Source organism: Passer domesticus, chromosome 5 (assembly GCF_036417665.1).
Source record: "Passer domesticus isolate bPasDom1 chromosome 5, bPasDom1.hap1, whole genome shotgun sequence".
Classification (NCBI taxonomy): Eukaryota; Metazoa; Chordata; class Aves; order Passeriformes; family Passeridae; genus Passer; species Passer domesticus.
In genome coordinates, this window is record NC_087478.1 from 50,849,327 (window position 1) to 50,873,457 (window position 24,131).

Genomic DNA, 24,131 nt, shown 5'->3' on the forward strand with positions numbered 1-24,131 from the left:
TATTCCAAGCATGTCCTGATGACATTCTCCAGTGCACACAACACAGACCCTCTGTTCCTTGCTAAAACCACTCCAGTCTAGCAAACTGTGACATGGCTCTCTCATAATGTTATCCACACTGAGAAATGCAAACAGAATAATCATTGTGTCTAACAACTGAAGGAGCATAAACTAGACCTCAGAGACAAGTGCTGAGCAGGATGAATGTGGCCAGCAGGGTGTGCTCAGGAAAGAGCCAGACCCTGAGCAGTGCATGCACAACCCCAGGTGTACACACGCCCCCAGGGCTTTGGTGCTCTGGGTGCTGGGGACCACTTCTTGGACTGTATATATTTTAAAATGTAGATTTAACTACTTGTCCAGGGCTAAGCTCCACAGGTCAAAGATGACCACTTAAAAATTTGCAAAATTCAGCGATAATACTGGAAAATTTCTCATTAAGTTTGGAAAAATGGCTCCAGGAGGTTATCTGGGAGCAAGTCAAAGGATAATTTGATCCTAGGTTATTAATGTTTGGAGGAAAAAATAACATTTCTTAATGGAGGTCTTGCCAATTTAGCAAAGGTTCAGCAAGATCAAATGACTGAAAGTTCAAAGAGATGTTCAAATTAGAATAAGGGAAGCACCCTTCATCAGGGTAATTATGCATTGGAATAACTTATCAAAGTTTGTGTTAGACTATCCATTATTGTAAATCTTTAAATAAAGACTGATTTTTTTTTTTCTAGAAGTTGTGCTCTAGTAGACCCCAAACTGATTTTGAAAAATCCTCTGACCTCTGTTATGCAAGAGTGAAAAATTATCCTTTCTGACTTTATCACCTAAATAAGTATTTAATCAGGACTTTGTTTTTCTGTTGAAGCCACCTAAGCACACAGGCAAATGAAACCACAGCTAATCTTGTGTGTAAGAATTTACTGCAGTTTTAATATTGAAGAGAGGAAAAGTTCTTTAAAACTTCGTAGAAATTTTCTACATTCATACCCCTCCCCCACCCAATATCACTTTTCTTTTTAAATCTCACATTTCAAAATGCTTTATAATAAGATGTGTACCTGGCCATCTTTTAGCTAGTGGCCACTTTGGCACCTTCAGATGTGCTTCAGACCTGTGCAGAGATGCACACGGAGCAGTGTCAGCTGATCCTTGTGCAGGGCAGTGGTGTGAAATGTCCTTGAGACAGATCTCAGCTTCGTGTGGCCACTGCCGTGGTGCTGCAGTGTATAAAGGCTGAAACCTCCCTCCTCTCTCCCTTCGCAGGGCTGAGGTTAGAGCACGCTCTCTGAGATTTAAAGGTGCTCAGCAAAAACTTTCCCATTCTTTTGAATTTTATGAGATTTTAATGATGTGCCTCTTACAGGGTTTTTTCCCTTCTTAGAAGCCATTTCCATAGCTTACCAAAAGAGAACTCCCTGGAATATTTCTTTTTTGCCTCTAAAATGCAATTTCTCTGTGCTATATACTCACAAGGGTCACAGAGTACAAAGGCTGTGAGTAAGCAGGAGTTTTTTAAAAGCCATGTAAGGAGCTTCTTCACAGATGGTTTTTGTCTCCAACAACCCTTTGCAGAGAGTTCAGGATACTGACTTTTGAGGAAAGTTACTATCCTTAATGTCTTCCTTGATGCCCAAGCAAGTACAGGAGCTGGGAAGAACCCCTAGTTTCCATTTTTTGCTTTCCTAATATTTTGGTTATTTTCCAGCCATGTTGTTTTCCACGTTAGACAAATCTTCTCAGCAATTTGGGCTATTAAGTGTGTGAATTTTTACTGCTTGGGCCTTTATATGCTTGAGATCTGTGTGAGAGAAGGCCAGTTTCTTCAGGTCTAGAGATGATTTTTCTTTGCTGACCTCTGAAAGGCCTGTGGAACTGTTAGTTCTCTTCACTAGACTCTGGGAGATAAAAGGAGAGAGCATTACTGAGCAGGATGGTCTCTAAGTAGCAGAGGTTTTCCTCCATAGACCTGCTCAAAGTTTTATGGTTCATGATTCCTCTCCTCCAGACCTTCTAGACTCTGGAATCAAGAAAATTCCTCTATAGCAGCTTTGAGGTTTTAAGAAAGTTGGAGAAATTCCCCCAGAAGTGGAAGTCATAAAATAGAAGATAGAAAATATGTTTATCTTCTTCCAAATTGCTCAGGAAAAATAGCATCTAAGCAGTAAAGAACCAGAAAACTGGGACATTCTGAGCTACAGTGAGCAGCTCAATAATAAGAAGTTAGAACTGTGCCTGAGTAAAACATTCATCTTAATTCTGCCTAAGGAAAAGTAGCATACTTGGAAAGAAGAGCATAAATACAGTAAAAGTCTTCTATTTCATTAAATGGTCATCAGGAAGTGTAAGCAAAATGCTTATAATGCTTCAGGAGGAACCAGCCTCCCAACAGAGTGACTGCACAACATTTCAAAATGTGCCCTATGACAACTTCACTTTTAATACATGTGCAGAGAACAAGGACTATTGCATTGTGTCACCGTGCCTGGAGGGACGCACACTTTGTTTCAAAACAGCTTCTCAGCCCTGTTCAGTTTTGGGAGAGAAAAGTTCCAACGTGGAATCATCACTTATTCTCAATGAACACATTGTACATCCCTGCAAGTTTGTATTAGTTTGGGTATTTTAGATGGTGAAAAGCTTTTTTGAGAAAAGAAGGCTGATACATGTAAGTTCATGGTTAAATAATGTATCAGGGTGCTCCAGAAATGTGCTAGAATGATAGTCCTTCAGTCACATCATGTTAAAAGCTGTAGAAAAAGATGGCTTTATTACATTAATGATATGGCTGGTCAAATTATGAGCAACAGATAGTCTGTAAACCAAGTGAGATAAATGCTGGGAATTTCAACCACACAAAGACATAAATTTTAAAATGTGTGCAGTGGCTTGTTTTGGAATTATAGCTTTAATTTAATTTAATGTTTTAATCCCTAACAGCCATACACTTGTGTTTTTCTGTTTGCTCTTGGTGCTGTGGGTGGAAAACAGAGGCCACAGTCAGTGGTGTGAAGCTGTGGCTCAGTGGATTCCAAATGCAGTCCTTAACAAAACTGGTCATTGGAGCCCTGACCAGCAAGGCACAGTCACATTCCTAGCATTACGCACTGGGACAGTTTCCATTGACTTTAGGTACAATCAGAATTAAAAGAAGTTGCAAGTATTTGCTAGAGTACTCAGCAGTCAGCACTATCATGGAGCATCTCCTAGGACAGCAGAGCTACAAGGCTCTTCCATAGTTCCTATGCATTCAAATTTTTGATGCCACATCTCTTTCACAAAGCATGCCCTAAATGTCTGACTCAGATATTTATTACAAAATCTGAATAATTTCAGGCCTTTTAAACATTATTTCTTACAGACTCAGTAAGTTCATTATTTCTCTCAGACTCAGTGGTTTGGTGTGTGGTCTTCGGTGTGCTGCTGAGCTATAGCAAAATCCCAGCCATTTTTTTAAAACTCACTATTGCTTTATGATGTATTTTGAAGCATGTCTTACCTATCTGTTTTGGATATTACGATGATATCTACTTGTTGTTTGTCTAGCTTGTTCACTGTTGCAGGCCTAATTTCAAGAAGAATTTTTAAAAACCTGACAGGGATAGATGAGGTGCTGCTCATATAAGATGGCATTGCCTCAAAGGCTCACAAAAACATCCTGTTCCACCCAAAAGGAACAGCCAAGGTCCTATATAAAATGGTTTCTTAGGAACTACATTTTCTTCTCCCACAGCACTGAGTAGTTTTTTCAGGCACCTTAAAAGGCCCATTGTAATAAATTGATTGAGTTTGAAAGCTTGTCCAGTTTCACTATAACATCTCTAATTGATTCTGTTCTGTCTTAAAATGTTGTTTATTGCTTCCAGCTCTACTATATGTTCCTCTCTGAATTTCAGGAGGAGCCATTGTCTTTGTTCCAGAAGCAAGAGAAGGGGATGCTTGGTAGTATTCCAAGGGAAATGGCTGATCTTTCTGCAGACTTTCAATTTACTGTTCAGAAAAATGAAATAAAATATTGTGTACTGGAGCAGATTAACAAAAGCAAACAAAAAAGAACAAATGTGCTGACATGTCTTAAAGCATGTCTGGAAACCATTGCTTAGTGAAAACATTGGAAGAACAAAAAAGTTGTTTTCGATTGAATCAAAAAATGGGAAAAGGATGGAAAAGATGACTCCCAAACTTTGGTTAGTTTAAATAAATAGAAAATTTATTTTCCTGTTCGGATCTTATAATAATTTTCAATAACATTTTTAATTTGTATCAATTTTGAGATTAAAATTATTTTCAAGTAAATTGAGTTCTAAAATGTACCAAAAAAATTTTGCAGTGCTTTCCAGCTGAAACATTTTAATCCTAATATGTTAATTCAGCTTTATTGCCCTGTTTTATTCAATTTATTCAGCAATATTTTTTTTTTTTGGTTCTTAGGGGGAGGTGTTTTTTTTGTTGTTTTTTTTTTTTCTTTTGGAGCTGTGTTTTTAGTGTGTCCTTAAATGACATTTTTGAGAAACTGCTTTGTTTGTTTGTTTGCTTTCTTGTTTGTTTGCCTGTTTGAGCAGTTCAGAATCTGTCAAATTTTGGTAGTTCAAGCAAAATCTCATCAAGCAGTGGGAGAGAAATGCCATTCAAGTTATAACAAGACGAGGATGTTTTCCACAAATTTAGTAATAAAGCATTCTTTTTCTCCTAGATCTTTGAGATATTTACATCTCTGGATATGCCTGAGCTATTTCCTCAGGACAAAGAAAATAGGGTGTTCTGTGGCTGATCATAATTTGTTTAATACTCATGAGATGTTTGGGTTGCCACTTTTCTCTTTTTCTTTGTTTGCTGCCAAGCTTTCCTTCTGTTTTTCTCAGGTAGGTTAAGGCAGGAAGATGCTGCACTTCTGAAAAAATCAAAAGTCCTGCTGCCTGGGGCCAGATGTTAATAAAATATTCCTTTCATTTCTTGTTTTTCCTCCAGTCTCTTCTTCTCCCAGCACAGCAGATGAGAGCGAGTCCCTTTTCCCCTTATGTTCAGCTGTATGTCATCTTGAATTTAGTCTGAGATTTCACTCAATTTGACTCTGAGGGAAGCGGGTCCTGAGGCAAATATTTTCCTTTCCTTATTTCAGACACTTTGCCTGCAAACTAATTGTATAGATTGAAGTTAGTTCATTTGTTATGTTTGCTTTTGACAGCACAACAATATAGAGGAGAACCTGAAGTTCATGGTTCTGAAAAAAACTAATTTTTCTTCTGTGTGAACTGTTTTAAAAGTTCCCAAAACACATGCTTTTGCTTTGCTGTTGGACTCAATAACACTAAGTAAGTAGTATTAAATTCTCCTCTTAGTAGAAATATCTTATTTTCACTTATACTAATGAGTAAATATTTAAACTTGCTATAAGTATTCTCCGGCAGCAGTGAATTAGAAGCCTAAATAGAAACTGTACAAAGGTCTTAAACTCAAGCCTACAGGTGAATTAAAATAGAAGTCACACTGAAATTAGTTTTGATGGTGAAACAGTAAAACTTTGTGAAAATTTTCAGTAGCCATGATTGCATTATAATTTAGTACATCCTTTCTCACATATATTCCAGTTTTTTCACTCCATCTGCCTCTTCCACTCTCAGCTGTTACCATGATAGCCCCTCAGGACAGCATAATCTTGTTAGCTGCAATGCCATAATCTGCTGCTAGCATAAAAGTGGAAGTAAAAAAAAAGAGAATACTGCACATATTAAAATATTTCCCCTTTTCTTCCTCAGACTGGAGGCTTAGAGAAATTAAGAAAAATTGGCCTATTGTCTATGAATTATAAAAACTATTTTATTGCAGTTAACTGAATCTTACCATTATTCTTTATTTTTCTTAATAAAAAACCTTCTCAGTTGCATTTCACTGCAAAGCTGACAGTTCTTTCCAGCTGGAAAAAATCCTCTGCCAGAGAGGTGATCTCCCACCCAGTTTATTGCTGCAGCACAAGGAACCTCTTTCACACTGATGTAGAATTTCAGACAATGCATAATGGCTCTCTTAGAAGCATGCACATTACATGCTCCAAAATAGACTTTCCTTATGCTGGAGAGAAGACAAACACACTGGCATAAATAGACTGTAGCATGTTGTGACAGTGCGTCCCTTTCCAATCCAACTGCTGGAAGCAGAAAGGTTGACTGAAGTTGAAAGGGGATCCCTCCAGTACAGGTTCCAGCATCCTTGGGAACCAGATGGACTAAATGGAAGACACAACTAAAATAGGCCACCAAATGCATGGCCAGAAGAGGTTTGCTTTTTATTCATAGCAGTGCCAGGTTTTACTAGAAAGAAACTTGCCATGTCATAGAAACTAAATATAGAAAGTAACTGAAACCACCTATGTCCTCTCCCAACCAGAGTAGCACTTTTCCAAGTACATTTTCTAATCCTGGTGTGGTCAGATTTGGAAAGACTCATGAAATAAAGTAGTTTATCTGCCATTTTTAGTTATTTCACCGCAGTGGTTTTAGGAGAGTTTTTCTTAAGCATTCAGACTACATTTCCTTTCTTTTTCTCATTACTTTTAGTTTTATCAACTTGGACTCCCTGAGGCAGCTTTTCCCTGTGCCTGCTTTTTGTCATTTCGTATTCTTCTGTATAGCTGCTATGGTTCTCTACAGTTGCCGTGATATTTTTTTGTAAGACCTCTTGTTAAATGTCATTTGCAGATGTCGTTACTGTTCTGTTTACTTCCTCCCTCCACTAATGAAGATATGAAACACCACAGAACCCATCATTGATTTTACTAGGTGGTTTCTGTTCGCCTGCAAGGCTGCTGTTTATCTCTACTCCTTCTTTGTGGTCCTTCAGTCTGCATTCATTCCCCATGACAGCACTCTTATCTAAGCCTTTCCAAATTCATTTTTCAAGCAGATTTTTCTAAGACACTGTAGGAAAGGTTTTGCTGATGTTTCAATCCAGCATCATTGCTTCTGCCGTTTTCCCTTCTTGTGCACTAGGAATTTTGGCCAGCCAAAAAGCAACTGAGGAATACAATGCATGTTGAGGTACCTTTCTTCCAACTTAAAATTTCCCATTTAAGGATCCTGTTCTGTGCAGACTTGGTGCCTTAATGGCTGGCCCTCTTGAGGTCTAGGTTGTAACCAGCACTGATAATCTGTTCCTCAGAGAAGTTTCAAGGATTGCAATCAGATGTGTCAGATAACTTCATGTTGTGTTTTAGCTGCTGAATCAGCACATGGGCAGGGTGGGCCTTGGCAGGTACATGACATCATGGGTTCCCTTTGTCTCTGCCCCATGTTTCCCTTCAGGAGTGATCTTGCTGCTCCTCGATAAATTGCGGAAGATGAAGTGGGAGCAGATGTGGAGACTGACGGCGGAGCGGGAGCTGATGAGCATGCTGTCCACTTCACTGGCTGACCAGGTGAGTAGGACATTGCAGGACTGCGGGACAAGCACTGAGCCATGGGTTGGGGAAGGAAAGAAGTAGAGAGAGGATGAGATGTGGGAAAAGGCAAGGGAAAGCTGTTGTGCCTGTAGTCAACATCTGTTGAATCATTCTGGGCAAAATGTGGAAGAGAATGGAGATTTAGTCACAAAGTTTGATTCCTCTTACAACACTGGCATTTTTACCTCCTCTGCTCAGATGATTCGTAAGAGGGACAAAAGGGGTTTTCAAGCTTTCATTTTCTGTCCTCCCTTCTTTAACATAGAACTCTCCAGGCACCAGAAGTCCAAATAAACTGTGTCTTTCCCCACTGGTTATTGTCTAATCAGACTTTAGTTTTAAGTCTCCTGATATTTCTTTACTGCTTCTGGCAGATGAGTCCCAGATGTCTTTTAATGTACTCCTTGCTACAGCAGCCCTGTAAAGACAAAAGTGCTGCTGTCTCCCTGCTACAGATAGGAAACTGAGGCCTAGAGGAGAAATAGTGTGCCTAAACATAGAAATAGTTTTTCAATTTGTGCTTCTTGCCAGCTCTCAGTTTAAACCCAGAAACGCTGTTAACATACTACTAGACCTGAACCAATAATTCTTGCTCAACAGCTTGAACATGTTAACTCAGTCCAGCATCATATTTAGATATTTGTTCTCCTTCTGAGTTACCTCTGGCTCCTGACCAGTCACCACAAAGGAGGCACGCTCCTTATTGTGTACATGGAGGTGTGCACTTTGTACAGCATCTCTGCAGGGTGATCCAACAACTCCTGAGGATCATTAAAAAAATTCTTGCAACTTCACTGTTTTTTCAGTCAGATCCTGAGTTGCTGTCTAATACCTGCATGGGGCAGAATTTTGCAGAGCAGGGGAGGGCTGCTTGTGTCTTCTCCTTAATACCTTACCCTCAGATTGTCCTTTTAACGTACTTCTCCAACAGAATGGCTGCTTAGGGGCAAAACACTTTCTGTCCCTCATGGTGTAGGCGGCTCTGCAATCTGTCCTACATGCCTTATCCATAAAGTACCTGGAGTACTTGTTGCAACAATAAAGTGCTAGCTAAAGTCACGTCTAGTAATTCACCTTGAAGCAATTTAGCTGCCAGATTCGCTTTCCTCCCCCTTGTTAAAAAGTGGTGCAGTAATCAGTACCAGCCGGCACTGTGTCTTTTACTGCCTGTTACTCTCCCTGGTGACTAGAACAGGAGCCACACCTCATGCCAGCAGTACAAGATGAATGTTAGAAAACTTTGCTGGAGTCCCTTAACTCTGTGCGTCAGGAGAGCTTGTTCCTCTTGTCTGGATCTATATATCATCTCTTAGATTAACATCACCCTCCAAGGCAACAGAATTATGGAGAAAGGTTTACAGACTCCACCTTTCATCACCATTGGAATTTCTGCCTGTGAAGGGGAGAAGGAGAGTCAGCTGGGGCAGAAGTTGAGATCACCTCACAGTGTTGTTTCTCATTGTAGAAACAACAAACACAAATGTTTCTCTGTTGTTTTTTTTTCTGCTAGGATATCTTCAATGCAGTCATCAAACAAAATCCCTTCCTTGTCTACCAGCTCCCATGTTTCTGGAATGTGCAGCTTTCTGATCACACCCGTTCTGAGCAGTGCTACAGAGATGTGTCTGACCTGAAGGTATGTTGCACAGGAGGTTGGAAGGGTAGTGTCCTTTGGGACAGAGAATGAGGGATTGCTGTCAGAGAAAGATGAACTGCCTTAAGTAGGGGGGAAGCTAACACATATGGTTTATAAAGACACCCAGATGGGGAAAGAAAGTGTGACTTTGGTTTTGTGCATTTTGACTACTAAGAGAAAATTCAATATAGATGCTGCTTTGGGATTTGGCAAGGTGTTAAAGAAGGGCTTTGCCTTCTTACATTCTTTACCTGCCACCTGTGCCAGTGCAGCTTACTACTGAATTCTTATTGCTTTCCCAGTCTTAGCTCTTCCTAGACAAAGAATACAAAACCTTTCCTTTTTGTACTGGACAAGCTTGAAACTCTTTACTGAACATCACTTAATGGAGTGACATTCAGGGAGGATTTCTCCCTGTGCATTAGGGAGAAATGTAAAGACCTTGCTCACTTCATATTTAGCCTTTGCATACACTTTACCCAGTCATGTTGCCACTCATTTTTCCATGTTTTGTCCTGAAGAAAAGAAGGCTGAGTAAAAACCTATTAATTCAATAAAATGAAGCTATAGTGTCAGTTTAATAGCATATTTTTCACTATTAACAAGTAGAGTATAAAAGCAGGATGAATTATAACAGATATGAGTAAATAGACATCAATTGTGCTGTGGCCATTTTGAAAGACTGAACTCAGAGACTCAAGCATGCAGGAAGCTCAGAATTGAAGCTTGAAGAGCTTTGTCCAGGTGTAGAGTAAGATTGTGCAGCAGTAGATTCTATCAGAGCGGACTAGTGGCATCAGAACAGAGTAAATATTAGGTAGTTTTCAGTGACTGATTTTAGAATTCAGTTAAGGTTTGTATATTTGGTCTTCTGTTTTGAGAATGTAAATGAGGTTTAAAAAAAAAAAGGCACAAAAGGATGGAAGGGATTGCAGGGGCTCTCTGGACACCATCCAAACTCATTTAATGCAGGACCAACGCAGACCCAGTTACTCAGCACCTTGTACAGATGAGCGTCGAGTCTCCAAACACTGAGGTTTCACATGCTCCCTGGCCCCATGTTCTAGAGTTTGGCCACCCTTTTTGTACAACATATAGCCTAAATCTAACCAAGATTTCCCTTGTAGCAATTGGTAGAGTAACAGCAGGAGTGTTCAATATGAACACCAGATGCAGGATGAATATAGAAAATCAATCACTCTCAACACACTGATTGAAAAAGCTGTGCTTCCAAGAGACAAAAGTTCTTCTACATGGGTTAACTGACCTGTCAAAATTGGCCATCACTGACTGAATTTCATATATTAAGTATTCACAACTGTCTATTCAGGTGTGATCCATAGAGGACAGTTTTTAAAGTTAAATCACTGTAGTGTGTGTACACTAGTCACTAAATGGTTTATATCACCATTTATATCACCTGTTTGTAGAGCAGGATCAACACAGGCACTTTAAAAGCTTCATGGTTTTATGCCTTGAAACAAAGTGCTGGTAGAGATTTTAGTACTGCATTCATATTGAGAATCATATATGATAGTGATTGCAGGGCCTGAAACCAAAAGAAAGATGTGTAACGGGGAAAATGTTTCCTAAAAGATGTACTTCAGGAAAATACACCTCCCACCTGTGACATACCACAGTATTTTGCTGTGAATTAGAGGCTGAGATTAATTTATGTAATTGAGACAGTCCGATTGGACTCAGCACAAGGTAAAGACACTGCCATTTACATGAGGAAAAGATTCTGAAGCTGGTAACAAGGATCAAGGGTTTGTTTCCATTGTCTAAACATGGTTTGAGTCACCATAGGGACTCTGCAGTATCCATCTAGGAGTGGCAGATAAAACACAGACCTACAAGAGATGTCCTCTTGGCAAGGCAGCTGATAGGCAGGCAGGATAGCTGTAAGGTGCTTTCAAGGTTGCTGTACATCTCGATTTAGGCAGCCAAAGTGTCATCTTTATGAGTGGGTTTGGAGGCTGGTGGAGCTCATCTCAGAGCAGATGTCTGATCTTCTGAGTCCAGTATTTACTAATCTGCTTCAGGTGTGGGACATGTAATTTCTTTATAACACCTGCAAGTAAGCATATGACAGAAGTATTTTAAAAACAAAGAAAATCTTTCTTTCTTGTCAATTAACAGATTTATCTTTACAACTGTAATTCAGGTTTGGTTGTTTATTACTGTATATTGTGTCACACTGTCAGTTCCATTACAGCATAGGCAGTGAAGTCTAAGATGTGTAATACTCTTCACTGATCTTCTAGTCTGAGGTATTTTAACTCAACAAGGGGGGCAGACACATAAGCAATTTCTTGAGCTAAGCTGGACTTATTCACACTACTAAAATTATCCCCTACATACTAAATTAGGGCTGAAATTCTTTGCCTTGAAAGAGAGGCCAGAGCCTTATCTAGTGCACATAAAACCCCATGGTTTCAATAAAGCTTTTCCCATATTGAGCAGTTAAAGAACTGGCCCTCGGGCAGCACTGTTTAAAATTCTTCATACAATTAATAAAAATTTAAAAAGGCATAGACCAATTAAAGTTGTAAATTTGGATTATGAAAATTATCAAAATTCTAGTTCTGTAAAGAAACCAGGTGGTTAGGTATATGAGTCTCACAAAAAATTAACAAATGTCATTACCCCAAGTTAAAAATTTCACTCTTAAAGTCACCCAAGTTAGTCAGTTCCATGGCATTTAATATAAATGGTACAACACAACAGATTTGGCACATTCTGTATTGCGTGGTAAGACTGGAATGAGAAACAAGGTAAAACAAACCTCCAGGGTAAGAGGGAAAGAAAGACAGATTTCGAAGTTTGCACTGGGGGATAAAGAAGAATAGCATAGGAAAGAACAAAGTGAATGGAGAGATTTAAATTCAAAGATGAAGCTGACCCAGTCAAGGATTCCTCAGCCCAAACAGAGTGCATTCCTCCTGTCAGAGTGGAAAGGTGTTGATTTGATTCCATCTGTCCTCAAAGTCCATGGGAGTTGAGGATTTGTCATCTCTTATACACAGCATTGTGTCAAGTAAACTTGTACTCCCAGGGCTGTTCAGGGATCTCTGTGTGCATGTGTGTCCAGACACTTCTTTGCTGCTTTCTTCACATTTGTGCAAGGCTGAGGGAGCAGTTGAATATTTCATATTTCCTGAAGAGGATTCTAATCACCTTTTTCTCTTTTTAGATCGTGTCAAATTGCTTCTCTATCCATTTAACTGATTTTTTTTCTTTTCATTGGGGATTGGTGTGAATGTGAGGTAGTCCCTGCTTTTGCTTGCTTCTTGGTTAGTACTTTGTTCATGTCTGTAAGGAAATCTCAGTTACTATGATTTGGCACAAACCTAATGGCAGGAAAAGTACTGTGAAAGAGGGTAATGAATTTTGATACCTCTGACAATGAATCATGACCTCATTGAATGAGTCAGTCATAAAGTCTGGTTGTCAAGGATACAGATGCTATTTACATGCAGACAATCTGGTAATTCACAATCACAGAAATCAGATGCTGGACTCTTCAATGGGAATGTATCAAATTATTAGAATTTACACACACTCTAACATGGAAAAATGCTTTACAACCTATTGATGGCTTTTCAAACTGGTTTTGAATCCAGCTGATACTAAATCAGCAGATAGATAAATAATGAACCTCATAAATTCCTCATTGGGAACTTGTGCTCTGTGATTCACCGTGTCCTCCCTGGGAATGTCCTCCACACTGGGAGGACTTTGTGGTATTGCTTACAGAAGTTTAAACAGCTTCTTTTCCATAACTGTAGTACATCATTTCAGCTCTGCCTCAGACATGACCCATTTCACCTCTTTGTGTTCCAGTCCCTGAGCTGCCCCATGCTGTCCAAGCACTTCTGCTCTAATCTGCAGCACTTCTGGCATTCTGCAGCTCTGCACCTTTTAATGCCAAGGAAGGAAGAGCTGCAGTGAGAGGGGTGAGAGCTCGAGAGAGTTAAACAACGCTCCTCCTTTGAGCGAGCATTGGAGCAGTCAGGTGTTTCTGTCCTGCCAAACAGGAAGCACCATGGTGGTACAGGGGTGCTCTTGCAGGCAGGAGGCTCTCATTAAACACTGGCACAGGAGCCAAAGGAAAAGAAGTAGAAGAATCCTTCAGAAGACAAATAAAGACCTTTGAAAAGCACAATGTAGTGCCATACAGCAGTGGCAGTAAGCAGGGCAGTAAAGCAATCCCTGGGACCGTGGGCACCAAACTAGTCAGGGATTTGAGTCCCATGTCCAACCAACCCAAGTGTCTTCCACTTACATGGTTTAGAAAGATCACATTAAAATCTCTGTGATGACATTCTTATGAAGTATACAAACCTCTCTGAGGAAATTGGTTCTTCTATTAAACCATTCATTTCTGATAAAACGCAGTTTAAAAAGTTTCCAGACATCTCTAATCATGGCATAAGTTACACATGTGGTGCATATTTGCAATGTGGTTTGGGGCATATTTAAGCTTCAAAAAATACCTATTGATATGGCATTAAAGTGACATATATAGGTGGCTTTACTGTGCAGATTTGCCAAATGTTTAACTCCTACTGATTTCAGTGGGATGGGTCTGGTTGCCTAAGCAAGGAGTCTAGTTTTTTTAGCAGAAAAGCTTCCTGTTTACAAAATACCACTTGTTTACCTAAATTGTGAAGCGCTCATGGGCTTAATTAAGGATATCTGTTCAGTGCCTTGCAAAATTAAACTTCTTTAAGCTTAAATTTAAGCTTAATTTATTCTTATTTCTTTCCCTTCAGCCTGGAAAGCAGGTATATCGTTATACAGGATATCCTGTGCTCTCTGATTCTGGAAGGGCTGAAGCAGAGTGAGAAATTATCAAGATGTGTTTTTGACACAAAATGGAAGAGATTGTGGTTAAGGAAACATTTGGCTAAATACTTATTTTTGAGAGAGAAAATGCTTCAGGGGAAAAAATGGTTAAAGGTACCTATAGAAATAATGTATTCATGCTTATTGTTTTGTGGTTTGAACATCATGTTTGAAACATTTAATCTTCCCAGAGATTAAATGCAGATGGTAATGTAAGGAGGTTTGCTGAGATTTTTTTTTTCAGTTTATTTCCATCCACATAACTGTTCTTAGAACTGTCCCTAGACTCCCCCAGCATAAAATATCCTCTCTTCCCTCCCATCTCAGATCCCACTGCCAGTCCACGAGGTTCCCACTGTGTCATTCACTGAGTGCCTTGGGTCAGAACCTGGGGGATAAATGGGAAATATGGGTGCAGTTAGCCTGTTTTAGGCCACAAACGTATGGAGGTGTTCCAGGAGGATGGCTGTGTGTAATCAGGGAGTGGTAATGGTTGCTGATTAACTAGGATGGTATTAACAGAAGTGTGGATAGTGCCAGATTGCTTAATGACAACTAACCAAGTGTTAAATAGATGTGGAATTTTAAGTTCTGATCTTTCAGTACTTAAATTGCTAAATGAAGATTAAGGAAGTGTATTTCCTCATGCTTCTCAGGAGGCTGTGATCAAGAGTGGGAAAGATCTGTAGGTCGGCCTGAAGGCTAGCATTGATCCTGAAGTGTCTACCCAGATAATGGCAGTGGAATTTTATATTTCTAGCTGGAACGTCCTCTGTAAGCCAGCACAGCTTTGAAATAACTTAGAAACTAGAAGAAGAAATAAACATGGTATTATGGTGTTATTCAGCCTTGGAACAGGGATGTTGGAGTAATGAGATTTTCAGTTTCTAGATTCACTTTCTCTTTTTAATGTGGAGATAACAGTCTTCAAAGTTGTTTGTTTTTTTCCTTCTGATTTCCCTGTAGTCTCTTGCCAACTGATCTTTTTTATTTCTCCAATCAATTTACTGTTGTGCACAATAAAGTCTCTAATGCAGTGGCCATACTTTTACCTGTGTAGTCTTTATTGTGTTCCTCACTGATGCCCATGACAGTTTCTACAAGAGTGTCTTGGCCTGCACAAATTCTGGTGTAGCTGAAGGTGCAATAGACCATATCAGACAGCCAGAACTGAATGTGAGTTTGTGGGCTGACATAAAAAAGAATATGGTCTTTGGATGTAGTGTTGTATATCAGGGTGAAGAGTCTTGTTGCTTTTTGTAAGTTGCTGTTCTTTTTTATGCTTTGGTATATCACATACTATTTATTTAATTGTGTTACATTTGAAAAGCAGCCTGCTTCTTTGTTAGACCTGTTTTGTGGTTTTTCTACCTCGGGTCATCCAGATGGTTGCATAGTTAGTTCCTTGATGTTCTTTAGCACATCATTTTAGCACACACTGCCATGTGCTGTCCTTTTTGATTAAAAAATCAGCTTGTTTTGATAGTCATCAGCTCCATTCAGCTGTATGCAGTTCACTCCAGCCTCCTGACATCACTGTACATGCAGCACCCTGACACGTTTCAAATCTGATCAGATCTGAGCCACCAGCTGAGCCCTTGACACTTGCCAGCTTACACACACAACAGATGCTGAAGCACAGCAGCAAAGAGCCTCTGCACTGACAACTGCAGTTGTCTGGGTTTGAAATCATCTCCCACACAACTGGGTAGAGACATCAGCTAAGGCCTGGCTCTGCTGTGACACTGTGTGTGTTGATGGGAGTTTCCTGCAGTACCCAGGAGCCTGTCCTGTGAGTTTCTGAGGTTATCATCATTAGCCATGTGTGTGTTCACAGTCCCCAAGTCTCTGGGTGCTCAGAATACTCAGCAGCACTAGGATGCTTATGAAGATGAGGATGCTTGTGAGTATCCAAAAGGAAACACATGAAGAGTAGGAACAGTATGGCAAGCACACAAAAGGTTTTTCTTAACAAGTATTTTTGTCCCATTTGTCACCTTCTTAGCTTTCTTTGATCCACTCTTAAATAAGTACAAGTTACCACCAGGCAGTTTCCATTCTATGCCTGCTTGTAAAAATGCATGCTGGTACCCTGTAAAACTGTTAAGTAGCTCTTTAGGTTCCTTCAGCCCTGTGCTTCTGTTACATGTGCCCATTTCCCTAAGGTAGGTTTCAGTTGCTGAGATTTTTTTCAAGCGTTAATGCCTTTTGCTTCAGTTAAATACAGTGGAGGAAATATGTCAAGTTCTTTTCAAGGAAAGGAGATTTTGAAGATCCATTCTTCAGTGGAGAAAATCTGTTATCTTAAGTTTATGTCCTTACTTACCAAAGCTCTTTTCATTTATATGGTGGTCTATATTTTCACCACATGATGCAGCAACGTGTTACTGCGCAGTTATGCTACACTTCTGAACATCTGTACAAATGTAAAACCAGCAAAGAATGTAGCATTACCTGGGACAAATATCTACACCAATTAAGTTGGTCCAAATAATTTCCCAAATTTATGCAATGTGTGGATGCATCATAATCTTTATTTAAGGTTCTCCTATAACTGGGAAAAGCAATTTGCCAGTATCTGAAATTATCTTCTTTCCCTACAGGTGCTCTTCTTCAAGTGCTTGTGTGGTTTTCTGAAATCCTAGTAGGCTTAGCAGTGAAATCCCAGTATTGGATAAAACTTTTCTTATCAGGAGATATTTTGTGGGTTTTGGGTAGGTAGAATAGAGTGCCATAGCTGTTATGGCAGTATAAGTACTCAGTGGAGCGACCTGTTGTTTGCTGTAGTCCAGGCAGAGTTCAGGCTGTGTCTTGGTCTTTCCTCATCCAGTTCACTCACTAGGCAACAAATGCCATGGTTTCAGAGAACTCCCTGGTCCTGTGAAGCTGTGTTGCTGACACCAAGGGAGCTGCGTTCATGTTCTCTGGGCTGCTCCTGCTGTGTGTGCTGTGCTTCAGCTCGGTGTGTTCCCTCCCTGAGCTGTGATGTTCAGAGCAAAGCTGACCATGGTGCTGCAGCTCTATGCTGTGTGTGAGTGGCATGTGTCTTCACACAATAAACTTAATGGATTCAGAGAACTTCCAGAACTTCGAGCTTGGAAACATTCCCAAAGGAGACTCATATTTTTAACCTCTTTAGAAGTCACAGGAATAAAACTGAATACAAAGCATTCAGTGATTTCTTTCTTATGTCTAAAATATAGCCTCTATAAAATGAAATCATTCCTGCAAATCACTATTGACTCCCTCTTGGTTTTTTGTTAGGGCCCCATTCCCATTCACACTGGCAGCAGTGCAAAGTTACCTCAATGCAAATGAGGATCAGGCCCTTTTTACCAGCATTAGAGTTTAAGTCTAGGCCACTGTGACAGTCATCTCCCATTAGCAGAGGATAAATATCTGCTAGGAATTGGAACTCGGAGGGTGAGAAGTTGTACTGCATTGCTGTGTTGTGTTAATGCAACAGAGATCAGTCTTGTTTAAATGAAGCAATGGCAAAAAGGAAGACAGATTAAATTCAGTTCTTTTTGAGCTATTTAAATGGTTATGGGAATTAATTTCAAGCTGCTTCTTCTCAATACTAACCAGGAAAGAGGCTGCCTGGCCTGAAACAGGGAATCAATTTCATTAGCAGAAACAGTCATGTGGAAATCTGAGATTAATGTTTAATACCTACATCACTGTGTCCCTTGTCATTCCATCTTCAGCAGAGTCCATAAACTATCGGCTCCATGATTAGAGTTGTGGAAGAACTTACAAGGTGCTGTTCTCAACATAGTGTATGTTGAGAATGTGCAGGTGATACCATGGAAGAGTTTCCACGCACATCAGCTCCAGAGTGTACAGTTACTTGTATAAGACACAGCAAAGCCTTCCCTATAAAAAGACAGAAGGAAGTCTGGGTAGTTTGGGAATTTTTTTTCTTCTGTTTTTAAGAGGGCAGCACACTGAGCACACACAAAAAGAGCAGATAAAGCAAATCTGTATTCTAACAGCAGGATGTCTTCTCTCTTTTTTCCCTCTGAGGTGATTCACTGGAACTCACCGAAGAAGCTGCGAGTGAAAAACAAGCATGTGGAGTTTTTCCGCAACCTCTACCTGACATTCCTGGAATATGATGGGAATTTGCTGAGACGGGAACTCTTTGGCTGCCCCAGTGAAGCAGATGTTAACAGTGAGAATGTAAGTGGGATGTCTAAGGCTTGGTGATACAAATGGTGGTTCAGATAAGGCATGGGATTTCTGAAGACTTGGAATTGGTTTTGGGGGCAGTGCGGGACAGTGGAACTCAGGAGAATTAAAAGCAGTGCTCAGATTCCTAGAGAGACACTGTGCAAATCATTTAATCTCTCTGTGCCTCAGTTCCTCACCTGTAAAACCCATTGTATTAATCCCATCTTTACCCTGGGTTTTGCTACTTTTTTTGTCTACTTTGCCCTTTTAAAATCCCCAACAGAGGTACCATCACAAGCTGAAAATGAGGCTTTAGGCTCTTATTCCATTAGGCAATTTGTAAATCCCACCCTTAAATCTTGTCATAGTTTCAGCTGGGATAGGGTTAATTTTTTTCCTTAGTAGCCAGGGCTGTGTTTTAGATTCAGTCTTGCAGACCTGTAACTTTCCAGGAGGTCTTGTTTCTTGCTGTGTATTTGTTCAATATACAGTGATGTCAGTTTTGTCTGGTAGATGCTAATGCACAAATAATGAAGAAGAAAGGAAAATACCAAGACTACTGGTATTTAGGTCTGTGAATTTTTGCTGTGCTGCAGACTACAGAATGAGCAAAGGCTTCAAGGTACACATAGGCTGTGAGACTGCAGGTTTTTTCTGTATATCCCTTAACCAATCAAAGCAGTATTTATGTGCATCTGCATAAAATTTGCAATCAGAACCTTTCAGACTAAGCAAATCTTTTGAAAATGATTGAAATCAAGGATGTTTACCCACAGATGTACGTGTATGTGTATGCCTGTGCATTAGTACATATAATTCCAAAGTAAAAAACTGTTAACTGAAATGTTTATACCCAGATGTATATGAACTCCTTGTGTATAATATGGTTTCTGGAGATTTGTAGACCAAGTACCAATTTTGCCTACATAGTCCGAAAGGAAATAAAAAGGAATCTGTAACACTTTATTCAGGAAAAAAATATTTCTAAAATATGCAACATTGTCTACATAAAAATCAATTAAGCAAAGCCAGTACCGTGTACACATTAGCAATTAAGAGGTAATTGACAATCAATATCATCATTGAGGTTGGTAGTGTTTCCACTTAGCCTGTGAATAAAATGACCAGAGGAGATGCCATTCCCATATTTTTAGATACAGCACTAGGAGATTGGATAGATATATTTTAACCCAAGGCACAGCTTCCCAGACACTTTCTTTTACCATCTCATTGTCTTCTGAAAGAAGTAGGGCTTAACTGGGAGAGATGAGGAGGTGAGGAAGAGCAAGAGAGAGAATGAGAAAGAGGGAGGAAAAGTGCACCAGCAGAGCAAAAGCACATGGAGGAAGAAAATCCTCTGCAAGAGCCTTTTAGACAATCAAGTGAACTCAACGTGATAAAAGGCCACTAAGAGCCTCGCCCTTGGAGACATCAAGATACAAGAGACAGAGTAGAGGGTAGAATAGGAAGAGAAAAGGTGAATGAGACATTAAAAGAAAGACAGCAATACACACCTTTATAACACTTTGAGAATGCAGGTTAAAATTGTACTGAATTCACAATATGTTGTGTGGGTTCAAAGAGCATGAATGCAGTCACAGACTCCTTGCTGTATTTTCCAGAGCTCTATAAATCCTTAATAGACAGATTTATTCAGATAACAAGTTCCTTGGGAGCAGTGCAGAGCAAATGCAAGTTCTTGCTGTAAATGGCAGTCCCTAAAGTTTAAACCAGCACATTTTACTGAACTTATATCTGGTTGACAGACACTGGAAATGACTAACTGTTCAAGCCTGTTTCTTATTCAGGACAAGTAGAATGCAATATGGTATATGGTATGGCTTGTGTCTGAAAAAGAAATGTAACTCATTCCTCCATTTATAAATCATATATATGTACATATTTAAAGATATTGGAAAAGAACGAGCTAGACATACAGCAATATGTGATTCCTAATTTTCCAAGAGGGACCAAAAAGTTAATAGCCTTCTATCCCTTCTATGAAAACAATCTGAAAGAGGAAAAAATCCAACTTCAGAAAACTTCAGAGTAGTCACTTAGGAGAAGACATTTGTATTAGTTGCCCTTGATTTAAACTCCCCTCTAGATTTGACTATGTCCTTTTACTGTAGAACATAGCAGGCAAGTTTCAGCTTTGAAGTTATGAGACCCTGAGAACAGGATTATCTGGAAAACAACTCTTGCTCTATCTGCTGTAGCATATACAGTGTCGCAGGTGTCCTGTTAAATGCAGCACATTCCCATGATCTATTGCAGGATTATCTTCAGAAGCAGAGCATCTTGTGAGGTGAAGAGGAAAGCACTGTCATTCCTCTCTGTACAAGAATTAGGGGACCTGAAGTGGAAACAGCAAGTAACAGGTTCAAAACACAAAGACATTTCACTCACAATGTGATGAAGCTTTGAGCAGGAGGTAATGTTTCTAAAAGTATACATATCCTCAAAAGTTACTCTTCTTGGAAAGCAGATCAATCATGAGCTTTTAAGCTTTGGTGCTGAAAGTCCTTGAGCCACAAGTTGAGGTCTGGAGAGGTTAGAGTTTTGAGAAATCTTCACTTTTACACTCCCTAGGCAGCCAGCTCACAGCTGGGGAGAGGATGCTGGCCCATGTGAGCCTACAGTCTGACAAAATAGGCTTCCATTAGGATTCATAAGCATGTATGTTACATGAAAGGCTATAATTTCTGTTAAGTCAGGTATGTATGAGGTAGGAATTGCTGATTAAGCTATCTTTTCTTTTCCTGTTATTTCTCCTCTTTTTCTCCAGTCTTTTTTTCTTGAATTGAGACTGGCACCCCCAAACACAACGGAGCTTTCTTACGTTAGGGAGTGTACAAGGTGCTTCTTCAGCTGCCTGTCCTTCTGTGCACTGTGGAGCAGTGGAAAAAATGTCAGAACAGCTCTGCTGTTTATAATTGGAGAGAATTACTTGAGCACTAAATCCACTGAGCCCTGCTGTGGAAGAAGCAGTGGCTTAGTGTGAGTCTCACTCACAGTCTGGCTGTATCAAAAGATACCCTTAAGGTCTTGTTCCAATATACCAGCCACTGTTTTTCTACAGCTTAATATTTGTAGTGATGTTTTATTTACAATTCAACCTGTAATTAAGGCATTCCATTTGTAATGCAAATATCTGTAGAACAGGAAAAGGAAGTGTGACAGTGGGAACTGTTGGGCTGATTCTATTTCTCTAAGGCCCCTTTACACTTCTCATCAGTACAGAGATGGCCTTAAAATGAATGTAAATTACATATCTTCCCTTTTTAAGGACTCTTAACAGTGCCAGAGAGATGTAAAGGGGCATTAGTTTAAAAGGTAATTGGACCTCACTTCAGTCTCTCTCATCCTTCCTCTGTGTATGCATGTGAATACATGTGTGCTTAAATATATATTATGTCTATATGCATGTAGAAGTACCAGTACTTTTCTTTTTCTAATGTTTGCTATGAAAGTATAATACCACAGAGTGAATTTTAAGAGGTCAGAAGGCCACCTTCAGATAATGTACTGCATAGTTCTGATCTAATCAGATGCTGATCTTCAGTTTCACCAAACAGGACTGTTAGTAGGTTTCAAAGCATCGCAAAAGAGTGGATAGAACAGATAGAGCTCAGAAACTGAAATACTGGAGGCAAAAAAACCCCACAAAATGGGATAATTTATCTGTTTATGTAAAAATGCATATATGTATATCTATGTGTACATGAGTGCTTCATCCTTTCCTGAAAATAGTCAAGCTAAAAGACCCTCTGTGTGTCAGGAGCAGGCTGGGAGCAGGAGCTGCCATGTGCTAAGAGTACCCTAAGTCCCCCTTGTTCAGTGTATGCTTGAGTGAGGTCACGCAAAGCAGATTCTTCTCTGCAAGTTGGTAGTACAATCATCCCTTTGTCTTCTGTGCAGATTCTGGGTGGAAAATCCAGAATATGAACCAAATCCTCCTGCAAACACAGTCATTGACTTGAGTGGGCCTTAAAGCATGTCCTTAGTCACTTTATCCTACTCATTCCATGCTATTTCCCCTTTCCCACCCTTCTTTCTTATTTTGAGGCAATGCGGAAGATTTTTGAGAAATCCAAAAAGGCAAAGCTTAGAGTAATCTCAAATTTGAACATTTTCTATTGGCTTTTAATGCTTACATCCGACATTTTATTCTAAAGGACCTACTGTAGAGCCCAGAATATTTCAACAGGATCTTCCAGCAAATCTCTATAGTTACTCTATGAGATAGTTCCTGTAGGCCTGATTTTAGACCAAGGCACACACTCAACCTTTCAGCATTCTTATAAAACTTCTTTTCTGCAGACAGCTTCTCACCAGGTACTTCTGCCAAAGCATTAAGTCTGAAGGTTGAATGGACCATCCCTGTTAGTGAAGCCTGTGTTCTGATCCAAAACCCTGGGGCAAGATCTGTGGGAAGTGTATCACTGATTCTGTTCAGTTTACGGAAAGGACAGTAGAATCCCACTAGAGAAGACTTTCAGGAAACACAGGATAAAAAAATGTCTGCATGTTTTTCTTCTCAAATTTTCAAATCAGCAATACAAAGAAACAATGTAAAAAAACTCCAGCTGTCCCTTAACACACTTGCTTAGATGCATACTTACATACCAAGTATGTTTTTACTTAGTTACTTCTTTTGTGCAAAACCAAAGGTTCTTAATTTGAGCAAAAGGCTGTACATGCCAACTTATAGTATCCACCAGAAAAGAGGGAGATTCTAGCAAGGTACCACACAGCATAAACACTACTAACAAATTTAGCAATTTCTGAGTGACTAAAAATAGCATGTAAATGAAGCTTCCAAGTCAGTATCACAGCCCTGAACTCGCAGTCAGACTGATGCTTTGAGTACCCTTTACTCCTGCTGAATTTCAAGAGTACAGCCTCATTTGTAGAACTGCAATTTAAAGTTACTGTTTTGTGATGTCATAGTCTTTCTCTAGTAATAACAGATGGTATATAGCAGTTTTGAGGTGAAATCCTGACTCCCTCAGCTGTGTTGTTTCTATTATTGTAACTGTTATTGTTATTAAATGCTGAGCTGGCAGACCATCCTGTTACTTGCCTGAAAGTTGCCATTATACTGCGTTCAACCGTTTATAATATTAAGTGGAGGAGCACATGGACTGGGATTTTTTTTTTTTTTTTTGTCACGCTATTATGCCCTTTTTTTCTTTTCTTACATTTTTTAACATGAAACATGGGGGAAAGCTTTGAGGTTTGCCCACACCAAAAGTTCTGATGACCTCTTCATGAAAATACTACGTACCTCAGAGAAGGAGCTGTCTTTTGCAAACCTGGTGACAAATTAGGCAAATTATAATGCAGAAAAATTATGGCTTACACATTGCCACTAGCATTTGCTTTGACTTTCAGGAGGCTCAGGTCTCTGGAGACTCTTTATTAGGAGTGTGCATGGATACATCTGACTAGATTATATATTCCAGTGACACAGCAGGGTTGGGCATACTGCAGGCAGGAGACCTGGACAAAGAGTGATGTTTTCTGTGACTGTTTCCTCTGAATCCTCCATGCCAGGTTCTGACTGGACAGTAGAGCTGAGAGCAAGAACTTGTATTTGATCTCTGTTCTGAGGGACATCCATTGCCCTCAGTGATGACCAGACGTTAGGGAAGAGAAAAAAATCCAGATTCACATACAAAAGAGATGAGATCCAGGTGGAAGGCAGAAAGGAAAGAGTGTTTGTACCAAGAAGAGAAAAGGACAGCTGGGTGCCTGTAGGTATAAGGAACTGCCAGACTGCTTGAATAGGGAGCATGGGACAAGACACAGGACTGGGACTGACTTAGACCCATAAAACTTCCCACACAAGAAGGAATGGGTCAAAGACTGATCTGGGGCAACAAAAGCAAGGTGACCTACCTGTCATGACAGTGTGCTGCAAGGGGGTCTGGGAACAGCTCAGCCAAAAAAGTTTGTCAAGGGTCTGGGGAAGAAGATGAAGAGTACTACCAAATCTGACATCTGCAGCTAAGATCAAGGGGAGCTGTACTTGATATA

General features: G+C 39.8%; 1 protein-coding gene across 5 annotated transcripts in view; it reads left to right on the plus strand.

Annotated features, from left to right (window-relative positions):
• The window catches only part of LARGE1 (LARGE xylosyl- and glucuronyltransferase 1), a 278,352-nt gene that overhangs the window by 219,315 nt on the left and 34,906 nt on the right, over positions 1–24,131 (plus strand). For all 5 annotated transcript variants that reach the window (XM_064420387.1, XM_064420390.1, XM_064420389.1 and 2 more), the window contains 3 exons: positions 7,293–7,405; positions 8,940–9,065; positions 17,943–18,098. In XM_064420387.1, the coding sequence (XP_064276457.1) occupies positions 7,293–7,405; positions 8,940–9,065; positions 17,943–18,098 (395 nt within the window). The remainder of the gene's footprint in view (positions 1–7,292; positions 7,406–8,939; positions 9,066–17,942; positions 18,099–24,131) is intronic.